At 40.0% G+C, this 21,733-nt stretch overlaps 1 protein-coding gene across 6 annotated transcripts in view; it reads left to right on the top strand.

The window, feature by feature from the left end:
* The window catches only part of LOC144316098 (uncharacterized), a 61,626-nt gene that overhangs the window by 2,612 nt on the left and 37,281 nt on the right, over nt 1-21,733 (top strand). For 3 of the 6 annotated variants that reach the window (XR_013381901.1, XR_013381900.1, XR_013381899.1), the window contains exon 3: nt 5,714-5,820. Coding sequence is in view for 2 of the 6 variants with exons in the window: in XM_077901574.1 (XP_077757700.1) it covers nt 5,654-5,820 (167 nt within the window). In the remaining 4 variants the exon portion in view is untranslated. Of the gene's footprint in view, nt 1-5,641; nt 5,821-21,733 lie in introns of those variants that run through there. The other 3 variants (XR_013381902.1, XM_077901574.1, XM_077901573.1) reach the window with 1 other exon arrangement.

Genomic DNA, 21,733 nt, shown 5'->3' with positions numbered 1-21,733 from the left:
TAGACCTTCTGTCCCCAACCCCTGCCCCCCAACCTCCTCACTCACCATTTGGTCTTTAGAAAACAGGATCTATTTTCACTTTTAAAAAGATCTGTGATCTGCAGAAGATTCAGCCAAAGCTCAGCAACCCTGAGAGATAAGGTCCATCCCCTGCAGGTCTTTGGGGTCCTTTGTGAACAATCATGCCAGTTTCTGCAGCCTGGGACCTCAGGCTTCTGCAGAGATGAGCTGCTTATTTGCCGCCAGGCCAATCAGGTTTCAGGGGCCTTTGGGTTAAGCAGTTGGTAGTTCCTTCTGTATCTCCAGGGGTTGAGCCTCAGGAAAGTTTAAAATGTTTGATTTACAAATAGGCTTCTGATCCCCAAAGCAAAAAGAAGTTAAAAAATGAAGAAGAAAGGTGTGGTTTGCTAAGAACCTCCTGGTTTCCTGTACCCCATAAGTAGGGACTTCGTGTGCGCCTGTCAGTGCAGTCTCATCTCTCCCTGCAACTTAGGGGGATCACCTTCTAACTCATCAGGGACAGGCTTCTAGACACTGAATTTCTTTCTATTCCAAGACCCCGGAGCTCCCTCTTCCCTGGCTTCTCCAGGAGGGGAGGGATCTTGTTTTGTTTGCTAATCTCCCTGGCCCCTAGCTTTGCCAGTTAGGCACAAGATATATGTAAATGAGTGAACATCCTATGGCTCTACCCTCTCTCCCTCCCTCCTCACACCTTTTTCTTGGTTTACTTGTCCCTCCTCCCTATCCCTCCTCCCAAAGGGTCTTGTTCCACCAGATATGACCTCTCCTGCTTGTTCCCATGTAGCATTTTCTCTTTCCCCATGACAGCACTTAGCACACACAACAGTGTTTGCTTATATTCACGTGAGTTTCTAGATACCTATCTTTTGTCTAGGTGTCCTTTATACGTAGAAAACATTATTTGAAGTTTTACTTTTTGGATTAAAAAATCAATATTCTACTTAAAAAAGAGATTTTATTTATTTATTCATGGGAGGCACAGAGAAAGAGAGGCAGAGACACAGGCAGAGGGAGAACCAGGCTCCATGCACTGGGAGCCCGATGTGGGATTCGATCCCGGGTCTCCAGGATCGCGCCCTAGGCCGAAGGCAGGCGCCAAACCGCTGCGCCACCTAGGGATCCCTCAATTGTGTTTTAAATTGGCATTATCAGAAAGGGAGACAGAACATAAAGACTCCTAACTCTGGGAAACGAACTAGGGGTGGTGGAAGGGGAGGAGAGCGGGGGGTGGGGGTGAGTGGGTGACGGGCACTGAGGGGGACACTTGACAGGATGAGCACTGGGTGTTATTCTGTATGTTGGTAAATTGAACACCAATAAAAATTATTTTATTAAAAAAAATAAAATAAATTGGCATTATAAGGGGCGGGGCTACCTACCACTCTAATTGGCCCAGTTCTCTTAAAAATTACAAATAAGCAAAACGGCAAATATACACAATGTAAAGTCCTTAACATTATAAATATAATGGTTTGGCTCTCTCATGTCTTTCTATACCTAATTCTCAATCTTCCTGGTGTTAAGAAACACACATCCTACCTAAAGGAAGATGTTTATCACATAACTTATCAGCAGAGTGTTGGCCAGGACTTGCTAGGGACCCTGATGGGACTTTCTGAATGACTATAAAGTTGTAGGCTTTCACACTACAGAGGTGGCTCTCCCAGGTCCCAGGCTACTTTGTCTAATCCTTTGTTCTCTCAAGGAAGTCTGCAGCTCCTGTTTTTGATCACTTGACTGGATTTTGCCTTTCCTTGGTGCCTTAAAATTTGTAAATATATTTGCAAGTCATTCAAACTTGATGCAATTTTAAGGTTTGTAAAATTAAGTACATTTGATTTTTTAAAAAGATTTTATTTATTTATTCATGAAAGACACAGAAAGAGAGTGGCAGAGACATAGGCAGAGGGAGAAGCAGGCTCCACGCAGGGAGCCCCATGTGGGACTTGATCCTGGGACTCCAGGCAGATGCTCAACTGCTGAGCCACCCCAGTGTCTCACATACATTTGATCTTGATGGGGTTCTCCATCCTTTCATAGTCTCCATATCATACCACCCTTAGGGTTATTTATTTGACATCCTGTTGAATTTCGTTTGATTTGTCATGACTCTTGAGGTCATTCTGCCCTCTGCTCCTTGCATCCTCCAGGTTGTGAGCATGTCCCTTAGGATAGGACTGTTTTGTTCAGATCTATAAGGCACACTGCTTGGCACAGAACAGACACTGTTGTCACTGGTCCTCCAGCTGCAGGCTGGCAGGAGCACACCTATAGCTGAACAAGTTGTGTTTCTTGCTGGTTGCACAGAGAGAGAATGTGCACTGTGAGCAACTGCAGGGTGCTTGGGCAAGAAGGTGTTGGAAAGGACTTAGGAAGGACTTGGGCTTGCTCTTGTCAGTTGATTTGTCAGTCTTCTTCTTAAAGAAGAAGACTTTGCTCTGAATCAAATGCTTCCAGGAAGCAGAGATAATTCTATGATGGGGAGGCTCACTGGAGTGAGGCTAAAGATGCAATCAGGACAGGAACAGCAGTCATTCCTATTAGTCAGGAGAGGGTATATTGGCTCGTTTGGGGGCTGAGACGATGCTTGTGTTTTGTCTGTTCAGACATGATCACAGAACCCTCTTGTTTGGGTCTTGCGGCATCATAGTCACAGAGAGGCCTGCTCTGCTCTCATGTGAAATTGCTTCTGTTCAACAGAACACCAAGACCTAGCCATGAGTGCTGGGTCAGCTCATAATAACACCAAGGTACAGCAATGGTACCAGGCTGGTTCCAGCGTGGACTCTGGGAGAGCTCTAGGTGGCCCAGTGTCTGACTTCTACTCTCCTCCTTCACATTTGCTGGGCCTGAGGGTGTAGCTTATCCAGGACATCAATTCCTGGTTCCTCTTTCTCCTCCCCTCACCTTCTCTGTCTTTAACCGGCACCTCTCAGTGGAGCAACACTCTATCCTTGGAGTCTGGAGTGCAGACAGGAAGTGCTCAGTGACGAAAGACCAGCTGCCCACTGCTCACATGGGCTCAGTCCCACCAGTGCTTGCATATCCTCCTCTGCCCAGACTTTCCATCCTGGCTGTTGGAGTCAGCAAAGTTGGCATAGACCAGGCTCTCAGCCCCCTGCTGTTTACTTGCCAAAAATATTTCTGCAACTAGAATTCAATTTGGAAAATGTTTTACAAATAGAATATCTTGGGAGAATATTTTAATTTCCCTGATCAAAGTATGATGTGCTACACTTCTGGATAATAGCTCCTAATGCTTTGGGGATAGAGCTTCTAACTGATTCATCCCAGTCCTTAACATCATCCCAGTCTCCTAATTTGGATACATTTAAAACTAGTGAGGATCTCAACATAAGAACACTTGGAGTGTATAGAAATACTTAAGATCCCGACTCAGGGAACTTGTTAATTCCCAAAGGCCTTTGACTAGGGGGAAAAGAAAAGTTCAAGCTGAGTTGTTTGTGTTATTTGTTCTTTAACGAGTCTGTCCCACTATTCCACTCTCACAAGCCATGCAGAATCACTTTGATAAAGGCAATTTTTGAAGAACTACTTAAACATTTAGTATATGCATATATGCACACACATAGTACAACATATATAATCTATGTAGCATATGCATCCTATTTGGTCATATATATGATACATATCTATCATACCTATATGTATATCTTTTTTCTCATATAACTGATATTGTGATTGTATTAGTGATAATGGTGACCTTCCTTTGCAAATGCTTATTAAACCTACAGAATGAAGAAGGCTTCAATTACTCCTTGGTTTCTAAATTAAATTGCAAGGTATCTTTAATCAACCAACCCAACCAACCCACCAGCCAATCAGCGCCTTTACTTAGAACTGTCAGACGAACAACTAAATTGTTGGTAGTGGAAAATAGGTAAAATGTATTGGTTTATTTATTGTTGGTGGACATTGGCCTCTTTATGGACTTAAGTTTTAACTTTTATGAATATGTCAAGGGCAAAGTACAGAAACCAAGTATGCAATAGGATCCTTCTATAGTGGAACATTCACTGTTCTGAATTGAGACACCTGAATTCTAGTATCATGTCAGTTGTCAAATGTTGACCTGAGCAAACATGAAAACAAAAATATCTCGATCTCAGTTTTTGCAAAATGAGAGGAATTACACTGATTTAATAGTGTACTTTATTTACAGCTTAAATAATTTAGATTTTGCAGTGTATTCATTCATTCAATTATTTAATACAGAAAGCTTATGAGAAATTGTACCCCTATAATTAGTGCCTGTTGCCACCAATGGAAGGTAATGTTTTGTCTATAGGTTATGTGCTCCAAATTATAGGTTTATGCAATACCTGTGCTGTATCTGAAAATGCCATATCTGTATTATATCTGAAACATATGTTGTACTGTCACCTTTTACCTCCTTTAAAACAAATATTTGTTTAAACATTAAACTTATCCATTATTGCATACTTGCTGGGCAGAATCATGATCTATTCATAATCTGATTTTATCTATTGCCTGTAAGTGCTTCTTGGCCTGGCAGCTTGGGCTGGGCTCCTGGTAGAAATAATGTAATGCGTATCTATGCCACTAAGATCATGAAGAAAAAAAAAAATTGCCCAGCCAGAAATAAGTCATTTCCCCATTTCTCCTCTGAATGGAGGTGCTTTACTCAAAGAAGGACCCTGGATATTCGGGCTCCCTGTTAAGCAAGGAGTCTGCTTCTTCTCCCTCTGCCCTCCCCCCTGCCCATGTGCACTCTTCTTCTCTCTTAATAAATAATATTTTTTTTAAAAAAAGATTCTAGATATTAACAGTTTTATTATATGCCTACCAAAAGTGTAAACATTATAGCAAGAATCTTTGATAAGGAAATTTTAGGTAGTTTTCTTACTGATATCTTTTACTTTAAAAACCTGCCTAGGAAATGAAGTATTTTAAAAATATCCTATCTGAAAATACTTGCTTATGTTTATTATTGTGTACTATACAATAAATAAAATATAAGTTCACGAGGTTTCCCAAGAGTATAAAAGGGTTTTAGGAAAGAAGACCCTTACCATAAGTTTGATTTCAATGCCCAAAACTTAATTCTGTGACCTTCAGTAGCAAGATCATAGCCACAACATGTGGCAGCTGGAGACAAAGGACATTAGGAAACATTCAGAGGACATAATGTCTGGCATTAAAACCTCCATTAGCACCAAAACCTGCCTTAGGCACACAGATCTACTGTATTGACTTTGGCAATGTGTCTACCTTGTCATGCCAATAAAGTTAACTGAAGTTGAAAATTGATTTCTAACACAACCCAGTTCTCCCTGTCTCTCCTTTCATTTGGGCTGCCATTTGGTTTAGCTGAATGTGTCAGGACTCTTCCCATCCCCAAGTTCTTCCTCCTCTCTGGGTCAGGACCTGGGTAGCCCCTTCTCCTGGGAGAGGCTGGCTACCTAAGGAATCACTCTTCCTGGCTTCATACATCTGCAGGCACTTGATGTCTGTTTAAGGGAAATTAAACTTCTGTTTGCTCTGCAGGGTGTATTCAGTGGTGTTCTGTCTACCAACATATGTGTGCCTAGTTAATCTACTTAGGCAGAAAAAAAATAACATGACTCTTAGCTAAAATAGTCACAGCAACATGGGAAATGTTTTAGCACCTGCTTTGCAGCTCATGGGACTTTCTTCTGACCTTGCACAGCTTGGAGATCACGGGATAGGTGTGTACAAAGGAACTCTGGATGGAAGGAGTCTAGAAGGGCAAGAATGCCTGCAAGGACTAAACCCAAAGGACCAGGGCAGCGGAAGGTATGAGCTACTTAGAAACTATAGGTATTTGATCTGCAGAGTCTTTAAATGTTTTCCAGTAGAAGCTCCTTATGTGGTAAGCAAAGAGGCACAGTCCCCAAAGGGGTAGGTGCCTGCCAGAGGACACCTGGCTATTTAAGTGACAAAGCCAGCTTGGAAATCCAGGGTTCCCGACTCCTACTCTGGTAGTGTTTTCATTATACCACACGGTCTGCTTTATTTATAAGAGCCTCTGGCACTTGTGGGAGACAAAGGATTCTAATCAGATCCTCACTAGTGAGTATGGACATGACATTGGGCAAGTAACCCTGTCTGAGCTTCAGCTTCACTGTTTCTTTAGACAGGGACAGTGCCAGGCCAAGGTGACCCACACCTACAGCTCCAGCACTCTGGAGACGGGTGCATTCGAGATATTTTTCTTCATGTGTTTCAAGGGATGTTCCGAGTGGTCGATTTTACCCACACGTGGCTGCTTTGTTTTCCTCCACCTGGAGATGGCTGCCTTTCCTGATCAGAGTATGTAAGAGTCAGACTCACACTGACGGCTTATGCATGTGAGTCTTAGTTATTCCAGAAGACAACCAAATTCTGCTAGCATGTGAATTCTGTTCTTCTAGGCTGTCTGCAGAATGGTGGAGAAAGGGATTACGCCCTGCAAATTGAGAAAGTAAAAACACAACACACACCTAGGGCTCTCTTCACACGATTGAGATGAACCACTTGGCCAGGATATAACAAAAGAATAATTATTTGGGTGTTGTCTGCTTTAAGCAAATCTAAAAGTTAAAAAGATGTGAACTTCTAAAATGGAAACAGGGAGCAATAGTTATTCACATTATTAAATGAATCGTTATTGCTTCTTACAGCTTTTTCTTCCATTAGCATAATGGAGAATGCAACTCAATTTGTACACATCTATTGCATAAAGTAGCATACACTAAACATGCAGGTTCATTCAGAACCTCTTACTTACCATATTTACTACAGTCCGAACAATCTCTGTCTTCTCCCATTATTGACTCATCTTAAAGATTTTGAAAATAAAAAATAACATCTATATCTTCGGTAAAAAAAAGCCCATATAACTATTATGAAAGAATAGAAAGTTACGTCCATAGTTCTATCACCCAGAGATAACTGCCTTTATCACCTTGCTGTATTCCCCACAGAACTCTCTAAATACTACTACTACTAATACTAAAAGTACTATGTAATAATACTAATTATGTTGTTTTCTGCACATTTTCTCCAACCTGGTTTTTTCTACTAATGTGTTGCAAATAACTTTCCATGTTGCTAAATATTAATTTGCAACATTATTATAATGGCTATAGTTCATACACATTTATTTCACTGATACGCTAAGGGTTAAGTTGCTTCTGATTTTTATCTCTTATAAATGATAATGTGGCTCAATATACAACTTTAAGATGACATCTTTGTGCATATCCTTCATTATTTACTTGTGGTAAATGTCTAAAGTGGAATTGCTTGGTCAGAGGGTATTCTTACTTTAAGGCTCTTGATAGACATCTTCAAACTGCCCTGAAGAAAAGTGGTATCCCTAATCTGTGAGTTATTTTTTCCCTACACTCCAATAGCCCATTACTTTTTTAAATTAATTTATTTATTTGAGAGAGAAAAAGAATATGAGTGCAGTGTGCATGTGTGTTGGGGGGCCGAGGGAGAGGGAAAAAGAGAATCTCAAGCAGGCTCCCTGCTGAGCCCGGAGCCCCACTCAGGGCTCGATCCCCGAGATCACGACCCACACTGAAATCAAGAGTTGGGTACTTAACTGACCGAGCCACCCAGATGTCCCCATGTCCATCATTTTTTAAGACATTAATTTTAGAGCAGTTTTAGGTTTAGCAGTTTTAGTTTTACAGCAAAATATATCTACAGAGATTTCTTGTATCCTCTCTGCCCCTACCATTCTCATCACGACCACCCCCCCACCCCCAGTGCTGCATTTGTTACAACTGCTGAAACTATAGTCATATATCATAACCACTCAAAGTCCATTGCTTACATTAGGTATTGTACATTCTGTGGGTTTGGACAGATACATAATGACATGTCTCCAACATTTTTAAAAGATTTTATTTATTTATTCATGAGACAGAGAGAGAAAGAGAGAGAGGAGGGACAGAGAGAGAGAGAGAGAGAGGCAGAGACATAGGCAGAGGGAGAAGTGGGCTCCCAGTAGGGAGCCCAAGGTGGGACTCGATCCCTGAACTCCAGGATCAGGCCCTGAGCCGAAAGCAGAGCCTAACCGCGGAGCCATCCAGGCGTCCCTGTCTCCAACATTATAGTATTGTACAGAGTATTCTGACTGCCCTAAAAATCCTCTGTGCTGTGCCTATTAATCCCTTGTCTCACCTCCTTTACTCCACCAAATCTTGGCAATCATGGATCTTTTTACTGTTTTCAGTTTCCCCTTTTCCAGAATGTCATATAATTGAAATCACACAGTATGAGGCCTTTTCAGATTGGCTTCTTTCTTTTAATAATATGCATTTAAGGTTTTTCTATGTCTTTTCATGGCTTAATAGTTCATTTCTTTTTAGCCTTGAATAGTATCCCATTGTCTGGATGTTCTACAGTTTATTTATTCATTCACCTACTGAAGGGCATCTTGGTTTGCTTCCAAGTTTTGGCAATTATGAATAAAGCTGCTGTAAAATCTGTGTGCAGGTTTTTGTGTGGATATAAGTTTTCAGTTCCTTTGGGTAAATACCAAGGAGCTCTGTTGCCAGATCATGAGGTAAGAATATGTTTCTTTTTGTAAGAAACTGTCAAACTGTCTTCTACAGTAGCTGTACTACTTTGTATTCCCACCAGCAATGAATGAGAGTTTGTGTTGCTTCACATCCTCACCAGCATTTGGTGTTGTCAATGTTCTGGAATTTGACCATTCTGAGAGGTACGTAGTGGCATCTTACTGTTACTTTAATTTGTATTTCCATGATGACAGATTACATGGAGTATATTTTCAGATACCTATTTTTTTGTGAGTTGTCTGTTAAGGTCTTGGCCCTTTGTTGTATTTGGGTTGTTTGGGGTTTTTATTGTTGAGTTTTAGAAGTTCTTTGTATATTTTGGATAACAGCTCTTTGTCATATGTATCTTTTGCAAATATTTTCTTTTAGTCTGTGGCTTGTCATCTCATTCCCTTGACGGTGTCTTTTGTAGAGCAGACATTTTTAATTTTAATGCATTTCAGCTCGTCAACTTTTACTTTCATGGATTTTGCTTGTATCTAAAAAGTCATGCCCATAGCCATGGTCACCTAGGTTTTCTCTTATGTGATCTTCTAAGAGATTTATAGTTTGTGTTTTACGTTTAGGTCTCCAATCTATTTTCAATTTTTGTGTAGGGTGTAAGGCCTCTGTCTAGATTTTTTTTTTTTTTTTTTTGCAAGCGGGATGTCCAGTTCTAGTACCCTTTGTAAAAAAGACTCTGTTCCATTGTATTGCCTTTACTCCTTTATTAAAGATCAGTTGATTATAATCATATCTATCTTTTTTCTATCTTGTTCAAGTAATTGATCTATTTTCTATTCTTTTATTAATACCATATTATCTTGATTATTGTAGTATAGCAGGTCTAGAAGTCAGGTAGCATCAGTCCTCTGACTTCCTTCTCCTCTTCAATATTGTGTTGGCTAGTATGGTCTTTTTTATATAAACTTTAGAATCAGTGTCAATGTCTACAAAATAATTTGCTGGGATTTTGATTTTGATTACATTGAATCTATAGACAAAGTTGGGAAGAATTGACATTTTGACGATATTGGTTCCAATTGTTTCATTCTTCTTTTATTAAAGTTCTGTGGTTTTCTCCATACACATCTTGTATATATTTTGTTAGATTTATACCTAAGTATTTCATTTTAGAGGGTTTTGGTAATATAAATAATATTGTGGGGTTTTTTCCCCCTGTTTAGAACTCAGGTATTTATTGGATGAAAGAATATTTATTTTTCATTTGAAGTCCCGTCCATTACAATAACTATTTTGTTTTTGGTTCTTAAGAAATTTATTTATTATTATTTTTTTCATCATGATAAGTGTGTTTTTTAATTCCCATAACCTACTTCACCCATCCCCCTCACTGCTTTCCCCTCTGGTGACCATCAGTTTATTCTCCATAGTTAAGAGTGTTTCTTGGTTTGTCACTCGCACTCGTTTTTTCCCCTTTGCTCATTTGCTTTGTTTATTAAACTCCACATATATGTGAAATCATATGGTATTTTTCTTTCTCTGACTGAATTATTTCATTTAGAATTATACTCTAGCTCTCTCCATGTTGTTTTAAATGGCAAGATTACATTCTTTTTAATGGCTGAGTAACAGTCCATTCTATCTCTACCACATCTTCTTTGTCCATTCATCTATCTGTGGACACTTGGGCTGCTTCCATAGTTTGGCTATTGTAAGTAATGCTGCTAAAAACATAGAGGTGCATGTTGGAATTGGTGTTTTTTTGGGGGGAGGGGGAGGGAGAATAAATACCCAGTAGTGTGATTCCTGGAATGTAGAGTAGTTCTATTTTTAATTTTTTGAGGAAACTCCACTCTGTTTTTCAGAGTGGCTGCATCAGTTTGCATTTCCACCAATAGTGCTCGGGGGTTCCTTTTTCTCCACATTGTTGCCAACGCTTGTTTCTTGTGTTTTTGGTTTTAGTCATTCTGACAGGCATGAGGTGATACGTCATTGCGGTTTTGATTTTCATTTCCCTGATGATAAGTGATGTTGAGCATCTTTTCATGTGTTTGTTGGTCATCTGTATACTTTCTTTGAAGAAATGTCTTTTCTTGTTTTTTGTCCATTTTTTAAATTGTATTACTTTTGGGGGGGTTATTGAGTTGTATCAGTTCTTTGTGTATTTTGAATGCTAACCCTTGATCAGATATGTCATTTGCAAACATCTTCTCCCATTCAGTAGTTTGCCTTTTAGTTTAGTTGGTTGTTTCACTGTGCAGAAGATTTTTATTTTGATGAGGTCCCAATAGTTTTTCTTTTGTTTCCCTTGCACAGGAGACATATCTAGAAAAAAGTTCCTATGGCCGATGTCAGAGAAATGACTGCCTGTTCTCTCTTTAAGGATTTTTATGGTTTTAGGTCTCACATTAAGGTCTTTAAAGCATTTTGAGTTTATTTTTGTGTATGGTGAAAGAAAGTGGTCCAACTTCATTTTGCTGCATGTTGCTGTCCAGTTTTCCCGTTTGTTTCAGGGTCTTTTTCCCATTGTGTATTCATTCCTCCTTTGTCAAAAATTAATTTGTCATATAATAGTGGATTTCCTAATATGTTGTATTGATTTATGTGTCTGTTTTTGTGTCAGTATCATATTGTTTTAATTACTACCACTTTATAATACAGTTTGAAATCTGGAATTGTAATACCTCTAGTTCTGTTTTTCTTTTTCAAGATTAGTTGACTATTCGAGGTCTTCTGTTGTCCCATACAAATTTTAGTATTGTTTGTTCTTTGGAAAATTCTGTTGGTATTTTTGTGGGGATTGCATTACATCTATAGATTGCTTTGGGTAGTATAGATATTTTAATAATATTTGTTTTTCTAACCCATGAGCACAGAATGTCTTTCCAGTTCTTTGTGTTGTCTTGAATTCCTTTCAACAGTGTTTTATAGTTTTCGGAGTACAGATCTTTCACCTCTTTGGTTAGGTTATTCTTAGGAACATTTTTTTTTTTTGATACAGTTGTAAATGGGATCATTTTCGTAATTTCTCTTTCTCCTGCTTCATTATTAGTATATACGAAAGCAAAAGATTTCTGTACATTGATTTTGTATCCTGCAACCTTACTGAATTCATCTATCCGTTCTAGAAATTTTTTTTGGTGGAGTCGTTAGGGTTTTACATATACGGTATCATGCCATCTGCAAATGGTAAGAGTTTTACTACTTCCTTACCAATTTGGATTGCTTTATTTATTTATTTATTTAGTCCAATTGCTGTGTCTAGGACTTCCAGTACTATGTTGAATAAAAGTGATGAGAATGAACACCTTTGTCTTATTCTTGACCTTAGGGGAAATGGTATTGTGTTTTTAATTTCAAATTTCACATTTTCCTTTGCTGGCATACAGGAAAGTGATTGACTTTTGTATATTAATCTTGTGTCCTATGACCTTGCTGTAATCAGTTATTGGTTTCAGTTTTTGTGGTTGTTGTCATTGATGCATTTGGATTTTCTACCTACCTATATATAGATGACCGTGTCATCAGCAAACAAAGACGGGTTATTTCTTCCTTCCAAATCTGTATACCTGGCATTTCCTTTCCTTTTTTTTTTTTAAAGATTTTATTTATTTATTCACTGGGGACACACAGAGAGAGGCAGAGACATAGGCAGAGAGAGAAGAGGCTCCCTCCCGGGAGCCTGATGCAGGACTCAATCCCAGGACCTCAAGATCATGACCTGACCTGACTCTGACCAAAGACAGACACTCAACCACTGAGCCACCCAAGTGCCCTAGGCATTTCCTATTTTTGTCTTCTTACATTGGGTAGTACCTTCAGTACAATATCGAATGCATTATTATTTTTTTTTACTAACAGTTTATTGAGATGTAATTAACATAAAATTTACTCATTGTAAGTGAATGGTTCAATTGTTTTTTAGTAAATCCCTACAGTTATACAACCACCACCACAACCCAGTTTTAGAGCATTTCTATCTCCCCACATTTCTCTTGGCATTATCTTTGGAAGTTTGCTTTATTTTTTTTTCTTTTTTTTATTTTTATTTTTAATTTATTTTTTATTGGTGTTCAATTTACCAACATACAGAATAACCCCAGTGCCCGTCACCCATTCACTCCCACCCCTCACCCTCCCCCCCTTCTACCACCCCTAGTTCGTTTCCCAGAGTTAGCAGTCTTTACTTTCTGTCTCCCTTTCTGATATTTCCCACACATTTCTTCTCCCTTCCCTTATATTCCCTTTCACTATTATTTATATTCCCCAAATGAATGAGAACATATAATGTTTGTCCTTCTCCGATTGACTTATTTCACTCAGCATAATACCCTCCAGTTCCATCCATGTTGAAGCAAATGGTGGGTATTTGTCATTTCTAATAGCTGAGTAATATTCCATTGTATACATAAACCACATCTTCTTTATCCTTTCATCCTTCGATGGACACCGAGGCTCCTTCCACAGCTTGGCTATTGTGGCCATTGCTGCTATAAACATCGGGGTGCAGGTGTCCCTGCGTTTCATTGCATTTGTATCTTTGGGGTAAATCCCCAGCAGTGCAATTGCTGGTTCGTAGGGCAGGTCTATTTTTAACTCTTTGAGGAACCTCCACACAGTTTTCCAGAGTGGCTGCACCAGTTCACATTCCCACCAACAGTGTAAGAGGGTTCCCTTTTCTCTGCATCCTCTCCAACATTTGTGGTTTCCTGCCTTGTTAATTTTCCCCATTCTCACTGGTGTGAGGTGGTATTTCATTGTGGTTTTGATTTGTATTTCCCTGATGGCAAGTGATGCAGAGCATTTTCTCATGTGCTTGTTGGCTATGTCTATGTCTTCCTCTGTGAGATATTTCTTCATGTCTTTTGCCCATTTCATGATTGGATTGTTTGTTTCTTTGGTGTTGAGTTTAATAAGTTCTTAATAGATCTTGGAAACTAGCCCTTTATCTGATACGTCATTTGCAAATATCTTCTCCCATTCTGTAGGTTGTCTTTTAGTTCTGTTGACTGTATCCTTTGCTGTGCAAAAGCTTCTTATCTTGATGAAGTCCCAATAGTTCATTTTTGCTTTTGTTTCTTTTGCCTTCGTGGATGTATCTTGCAAGAAGTTACTGTGGCCGAGTTCAAAAAGGGTGTTGCCTGTATTCTTCTCTAGGATTTTGATGGAATCTTGTCTCACATTTAGATCTTTCATCCATTTTGAGTTTATCTTTGTGTATGGTGAAAGAGAGTGGTCTAGTTTCATTCTTCTGCATGTGGATGTCCAATTTTCCCAGCACCATTTATTGAAGAGACTGTCTTTCTTCCAATGGATAGTCTTTCCTCCTTTATTGAATATTAGTTGACCATAAAGTTCAGGATCCACTTCTGGATTCTCTATTCTGTTCCATTGATCTATGTGTCTGTTTTTGTGCCAGTACCACACTGTCTTGATGACCACAGCTTTGTAGTACAACCTGAAATCTGGCATTGTGATGCCCCCAGATATGGTTTTCTTTTTTAAAATTCCCCTAGCTATTCGGGGTCTTTTCTGATTCCACACAAATCTTAAAATAATTTGTTCTAACTCTCTGAAGAAAGTCCATGGTATTTTGATAGGGATTGCATTAAACGTGTAAATTGCCCTGGGTAACATTGACATTTTCACAATATTAATTCTGCCAATCCATGAGCATGGAATATTTTTCCATCTCTTTGTGTCTTCCTCAATTTCTTTCAGAAGTGTTCTATAGTTTTGAGGGTATAGATCCTTTACCTCTTTGGTTAGGTTTATTCCTAGGTATCTTATGCTTTTGGGTGCAATTGTAAATGGGATAGACTCCTTAATTTCTCTTTCTTCAGTCTCATTGTTAGTGTATAGAAATGCCACTGATTTCTGGGCATTGATTTTGTATCCTGCCACACTACCAAATTGCTGTATGAGTTCTAGCAATCTTGGGGTGGAGACTTTTGGGTTTTCTATGTAGAGTATCATGTCATCAGCGAAGAGGGAGAGTTTGACTTCTTCTTTGCCAATTTGAATGCCTTTAATGTCTTTTTGTTGTCTGATTGCTGAGGCTAGGACTTCCAGTACTATGTTGAATAGTAGTGGTGAGAGTGGACATCCCTGTCTTGTTCCTGATCTTAGGGGAAAGGCTCCCAGTGCTTCCCCATTGAGAATGATATTTGCTGTGGGCTTTTCATAGATGGCTTTTAAGATGTCGAGGAATGTTCCCTCTATCCCTACACTCTGAAGAGTTTTGATCAGAAATGGATGCTGTATTTTGTCAAATGCTTTCTCTGCATCTAATGAGAGGATCATATGGTTCTTGATTTTTCTCTTGCTGATATGATGAATCACATTGATTGTTTTATGGGTGTTGAACCAGCCTTGTGTCCCAGGGATAAATCCTACTTGGTCATGGTGAATAATTTTCTTAATGTACTGTTGGATCCTATTGGCCAGTATCTTGTTGAGAATTTTTGCATCCATGTTCATCAGGGATATTGGTCTGTAGTTCTCCTTTTTGGTTGGGTCTTTGTCTGGTTTTGGAATTAAGGTGATGCTGGCCTCATAGAATGAATTTGGAAGTACTCCATCTCTTTCTATCTTTCCAAACAGCTTTAGGAGAATAGGTATGGTTTCTTCTTTAAACGTTTGATAGAATTCCCCTGGGAAGCCATCTGGCCCTGGACTCTTGTGTCTTGGGAGGTTTTTGATGACTGCTTCAATTTCCTCCCTGGTTATTGGCCTGTTAAGGTTTTCTATTTCTTCCTGTTCCAGTTTTGGTAGTTTGTGGCTTTCCAGGAATGCGTCCATTTCTTCTAGATTGCCTAATTTATTGGCGTATAGCTGTTCATAATATGTTTTTAAAATCATTTGTATTTCCTTGGTGTTGGTAGTGATCTCTCTTTTCTCATTCATGATTTTATTAATTTGAGTCTTCTCTCTCTTCTTTTTAATAAGGCTGGCTAATGGTTTATCTATCTTGTTAATTCTTTCAAAGAACCAACTCTTGGTTCTGTTGATCTGTTCCACAGTTCTTCTGGTCTCGATTTCGTTGAGTTCTGCTCGAATCTTTATTAACTCTCCTCTTCTCCTGGGTGTAGGATCTATCTGCTGTTTTTTCTCTAGCTCCTTTAGGTGTAAGGTTAGCTTTTGTATTTGAGTTCTTTCCAGTTTTTGAGTGGATGCTTGTATTGCGATGTATTTCCCCCTTAGGACTGCTTTTGCTGCATCCCAAAGATTTTGAACGGTTGTATCTTCATTCTCATTAGTTTCCATGAATCTTCTTAATTCTTCCTTAATTTCCTGGTTGACCCTTTCATCTTTTAGCAGGATGGTCCTTAACCTCCACATGTTTGAGGTCCTTCCAAACTTCTTGTTGTGATTTAGTTCAAATTTCAAGGCATTATGGTCTGAGAATATGCAGGGGATGATCCCAATCTTTTGGTATCGGTTCAGACCCGATTTGTGACCCAGTATGTGGTCTATTTTGGAGAAACTTCCATGTGCACTTGAGAAGAATGTGTATTCAGTTGAGTTTGGATGTAAAGTTCTGTAGATATCTGTGAAATCCATCTGGTCCAGTGTATCATTTAAAAGTCTCGTTTCTTTGGAGATGTTGTGCTTAGAAGACCTATCGAGTATAGAAAGAGCTAGATTGAAGTCACCAAGTATAAGTGTATTATTATCTAAGTATTTCTTCACTTTGGTTATTAATTGATTGATATATTTGGCAGCTCCCACATTCGGGGCATATATATTGAGGATTGTTAAGTCCTCTTGTTGAATAGATCCTTTAAGTATGAGATAGTGTCCCTCTTCATCTCTCACTACAGTCTTCAGGGTAAATTTTAGTTTATCTGATATAAGGATGGCTACCCCTGTTTTCTTTCGAGGACCATTTGAATGGTAAATGGTTCTCCAGCTTTTTATTTTCAGGCTGTAGGTGTCCTTCTGTCTAAAGTGAGTCTCTTGTAGACAGCAAATAGATGGGTCCTGCTTTTTTATCCATTCTGAAACCCTGCGCCTTTTGATGGGGTCATTAAGCCCGTTCATGTTCACAGTTACTATTGAAAGATAGGAGTTTAGTGTCATCATGATATCTATTCAGTCCTTGTTTTTGTGGATTGCTCCACTGAACTTCTTTTTAAAGGGGAATTTTAAGAGTCCCCCTTCAAATTTCTTGCAGAGCTGGTTTGGAGGTCACATATTCTTTCCGTCGCTGCCTGTCTTGGAAGCTCTTTATCTCTCCTTCCATTTTGAATGAGAGCCTTGCTGGATAAAGGATTCTTGGTTGCATGTTCTTCTCATTTAGGACCCTGAATATATCCTGCCAGCCCTTTGTGGCCTGCCAGGTCTCTGTGGAGAGGTCTGCTGTTACCCTAATACTCCTCCCCATAAAAGTCAGGGATTTCTTGTCTCTTGCTGCTTTAAGGATCTTCTCTTGATCTTTGGAATTTGCAAGCTTCACTATTAAATGTCGAGGTGTTGAACGGTTTTTATTGATTTTAGGGGGGGAATCTCTCTATTTCTTGGATCTGAATGCCTGTTTCCCTTCTCAGATTAGGAAAGTTTTCAGCTAGAATTTGTTCAAATACATATTCTTGCCCTCTGTCCCTTTTGGCGCCCTCGGGAACACCAATTAAACGTAGGTTTTTCTTCCTCAGGCTGTCGTTTATTTCCCTTAATCTATCTTCATGGTCTTTTAATTGTTTGTCTCTTTTTTCCTCAGTTTCCCTCTTTGCCATCAACTTGTTTTCTATGTCACTCACTCGTTCTTCCACCTCGTTAACCCTCGTCGTTAGGACTTCTAGTTTGGATTGCATCTCATTCAATTGATTTTTAATTTCTGCCTGATTAGCTCTAAATTCTGCAGTCATGAAGTCTCTTGAGTCCTTTATGGTTTTTTCTAGAGCCACCAATAGCTGTATAATAGTGCCTCTGAGTTGGCTTTCTGACATTGAATTGTAATCCAGATTTTGTAACTCTGTGGGAGAGAGGACTCTTTCTGATTCTTTCTTTTGAGGTGAGGTTTTCCTTCTAGTCATTTTGCTCAGTGCAGAGTGGCCAAGAAGCAAGTTGTATTGGGAAAAGGAGAAAAAGAGAGGAGAGAAAGAAGGAAAGAAAAGAGAAAGAAAAAAAAAGGAAGAAAAAAAAAGAAGAAAAAGAGAAAAAGAAAGAAAGGGAAAAAAAGGGTGGGGGAAGCAAACAAATCAAAAAGCAAAACAAAACAAAACAAAAAAACAAAAAACAAAAAACAAAAAACCACAGGGGAGTATCTTCTGATTCTGTATACTGTAAGTCCCCTGACTTCCCCTGGAACTGGTCCGTCTGGCTGGTCTTCTGGGGGAGGGCTCTGTTGTGCTGATTTTCAGGTGTTAGCACTTGTGGGAGCTTCTCTGCCCCCCCGCCTGGTGCAGGGCTCAGTGGGGGTTGTTTACCCCGTGAGACCGCAGGAGGAACAGCCTCAGTGGCTGCGGCAGCTCTGGAGCCCTGGATTCCGCCCCCGCAGGAACTCCGGAGCTCTCCGTCTGCAGGGCCTGGAGGCTCCGGGCAGGCCGCTGATCTGCTCAGCTCGGGGCAGGAGCGTCCTCGCTGTCCTGGGCCCTCCCGGCCTCTGCTTGTCCCAGGGGAGGCCGGATCCTGGGCTGTGTCCCGGCGCCCTGTGCTCCGGGGCCTGCGCTGTTGGATTCGCGCTCCCGCCCCACAGCCCCCTCCGCACAGAGCCTCTTCCTCTACCCGAGCCCCCTGAGCCGCTCCCGCCCCGCAGCCCCCTCCGCGGAGCCGCCCCCGAGCCCCCCCGAGCTGCTCCCGCCCCGCAGCCCCCTCCGCGGAGCCGCCCCCGAGCCCCTCCGAGCTGCTCCCGCCCCGCAGCCCCCTCCGCGGAGCCGCCCCCGAGCCCCTCCGAGCTGCTCCGGGTCCCGCCGTGCGCGCTGCAGCCCTTAGGGAGCTCGGCGCACTCTCCAGGGTGCAGGTGTCTGTTAGTGTCCCCGGGAGCCCGAGGGCATCCCCGCCCTCCTGGGTCCTGCTCCAACTCCCTGCGAGCCCCTTTCCGCCCGGGAAGGTCGGTGCAGCTCCTGCTCCTCCGGGTCGGGGCTCTCCTGTCCTGGGGACACTCGCCCCGGCCTCAGCCCGGCTCCTCGCAGGGCCCCTCCCTCTTGGAGGCCTTTTGTTTCTTTATTTCTTTTTCCCTGACTTCCTACCTTGATAGAAGCGCGAACTCTTCTCACTGTAGCATTCCAGGTGGTCTCTCTTTAAATCTCAGGCCGAATTCATAGATTTTCAGGATGATTTGAAGGTTTTCTAGGTAATTTGGTGGGGACAGGTGATTTGGGGACCCTACTCTTCCCCCATCTTGCCCCTCCCCCCGCTTTCCTTATTGAGGTGTAATTGAATACAGTGAAGTGGCCACACTTTAAATATACCTACTGTCAATCAACTTTGCATATCAAGACACAGAGCATTTCAGCCATCCCAGAAAGTTTCCTTGTACGCTTTCCCAATCAACTCTCCTCAACCACTGTGCCACTTGCTGGGCCACCAAAAGCAAACACTGATTTGATTTCCATTACTTTAGGTTCTAGAATTTCATATAAATGAAGTATAATATTTTTGAAACTTATGCAGTTTGTTTCATGTATCTTTAGTTTGTTACCTTTTTTTTTGCTGAGTATTTTTCCAATTTGTAATGCATCACAGTGTGTTAGTTCATTTTTTGTGTTCATGAATATCTGGCTTGTTTCCAATCTTTGCTCATTTGAGTAAAGCTGTTATGCACATTTTTATAGAAGGTTTTTGTAGTCAAATATATTTATTTTTCTTGGATAAATTGCTAGGGCATAGAGTAGATGTTCATTTTTAACTACCTATGAAACTGCTAAACTGTTTTCCGAAATAGTTTAACAATTTACAAACTTATCAGAGTCCTGCTTATTCTAAGTCCTTTCCAGTACTTGTTATTTTAAATCTTTTAGATTTTAGGCATTCTGTTGGGTGTGTGGTGGGATATCATTGTGGTTTTAAATTATCTTTAAAAATGATATCACATTTGGTGCACGTTGGTGGGGGCAGTTGGCCAAGCATCTGACTCTTGGTTTCAGCTCAGATCATGATCTCAGGGTCTTGAGGTCAAGCTGTATGTCAGGCTCTGAGCTCAGCATAGAGTCTGCTTAAGACTCTCTCTCCCTCACCTCTCCAGTACCCCCCCTACCCTATGCACTCTCTAAAACAAGTAAATCTTTAAAAAATTATATCAATTTTCAATGGCTTGATAACTAGTAAGGTTGACTAATTTTTATGTTTGTTGGCCATTAGATTTACCCAATTCTCTTCATAAATGCAAATTTCCATGAAAGCCTAGCATACATGAAATATTAAGAAAAGTCAGAAAACACTACTCTCTTTTAAGATCAATGTCAAATTTGCAAATTATCTTTGGACTTCAAACACATGGCCCAGTCCTGGCTTTTAATGTTGAATTATCTATGTAAATAATGCCCTCTTTCAAATTCATTTCATGTTTAATAAGGAAGGGACACAAGTTTAAGTATGCTTTAAATTTTTTTTCAATTTTTATTTTATTCTCTAACAAATGAGACTAAATAGATGAAGTATTATGGGATGAGTCATATACCTAGTACATGGGACATGATGTTTAGATATTTTATTGAATGATGAAATAAATGAATAAATGAAGGATTCAGAATCTGGGATTCTTCCTGTTACAACTTCTCTTGTTTTTACTTGTGCTTGGTTGTCTTTCTGTTATTTCCTTGACAGGGTTTCAGCAAGAGGTAGTAATATGGCCTTAGGACATAGTGTACCTGGGGTTGAGAGAAGTTGGAGGAAGTTGGAGTCTACACTGCTCATTTATCTTCAATGGCCTCCCCTTCTGCCTGTTACTATGTATATTTTGCCATTAATGTGTATGGATGTGTGTGTGTGTGTGTGTGTGTGTGTGTAGTGTTGTTGTTGTTGTAAGTTGTCCAAAGCCTTTTTGGAAAGAGTCCTAAAACAAACAGAACACAATGCACAAGAAAGAAAATGCCTGGTCCTGGCTCTATAGCACAAAAGTCTGACTAGGGAGAGAGAGCCACTCACAGGACAGCTAAGAGCTCTAATAGGGTTCAGATAGTATTCACAGAAAAGGTCATTAAAGCCAGCTAGAACTTTTGTGGAATGAAGTGTGGAAGTGGGGCCCTAGAAGAATTCAGGACTTAAGTAAAAAGTATTGCAGAAGATTAAGGAAATACAGATTGGCAAAAAGAAAAAAAAATCAACAGGAGTAGGTAGGATTAAAATAGATGAAATAGTAAGGGACAAGCACAGGTGAGGGTATTGTATGAGCAAATGTCTGCAGTAGAAGCTAAGTGTGCATTTTCCATGAGACAGTGAAGCAGAGATGTAGTAGATGGGTACAAATTGTGGGGGAAGCCATATTATAAAGTAAGACAGGTAAATGCCAGGCTATGGAGCTGGAGCTTTTCATGTAGAGACATCTGGGGATTCTTGAGAGGAGAGCAATAAGATGAAAACTTTTGTGTTGGAATTAGTTTGGTGATTCAGGCTGTCTGGGAAATGGGAGAGACTGAAGTCAAGGAGATTGATTCTGTGATAACCTCTCAGAAATGCTTTCTGTGAAATGGAGAGAATTTCATCACTCTCCAAAGATTGAAATCAAGATGTTCAAATATTCTTCACATTAAATGCTTGTACCTCATTAGCACGGTTTTCTTCAAAGTTTTGTCTTCCTTTAAGATAATATGTTATACAAAATTCAAACCTAATAGGACAATCAAGTTGTTGTTTCCTAATTGAGCATATACTTTGTGAATGTCTTGCAAAGCACAGTTAAGGGAAGGTGTGGAACCATTGTAACTTAGCATTCCTGCAGGGGTTTTACACTTTTACAAAGCGCTTGAATGGCCATCATCTCAGGTGACTCCAGAACATAATTTTATAAGTGAGAAAACTGATATTTTGAGAGGTAAATAATGTTGCCCATGGTTATAGAGTTAGGAGGAGGTGAAGCCAGGTCATTATTGTAAGAGAACAATTAAATTTATAAGAACCAAACAGAGAACATTTCTGGAATTATAATCTAATAGGAAACACAACTTAATTTTAAAATATTAAATGCAGAGAATCTCTTATGAATGCAACTTTTATAGGAAGTGAGTTTCCCTGGAACACTCTTTGAAGTC

This window comes from Canis aureus, chromosome 6 (assembly GCF_053574225.1).
Source record: "Canis aureus isolate CA01 chromosome 6, VMU_Caureus_v.1.0, whole genome shotgun sequence".
NCBI lineage: Eukaryota > Metazoa > Chordata > Mammalia > Carnivora > Canidae > Canis > Canis aureus.
Note: the sequence above shows the minus strand (reverse complement) of the source record. Positions and strands in the feature narration are given on the sequence as shown.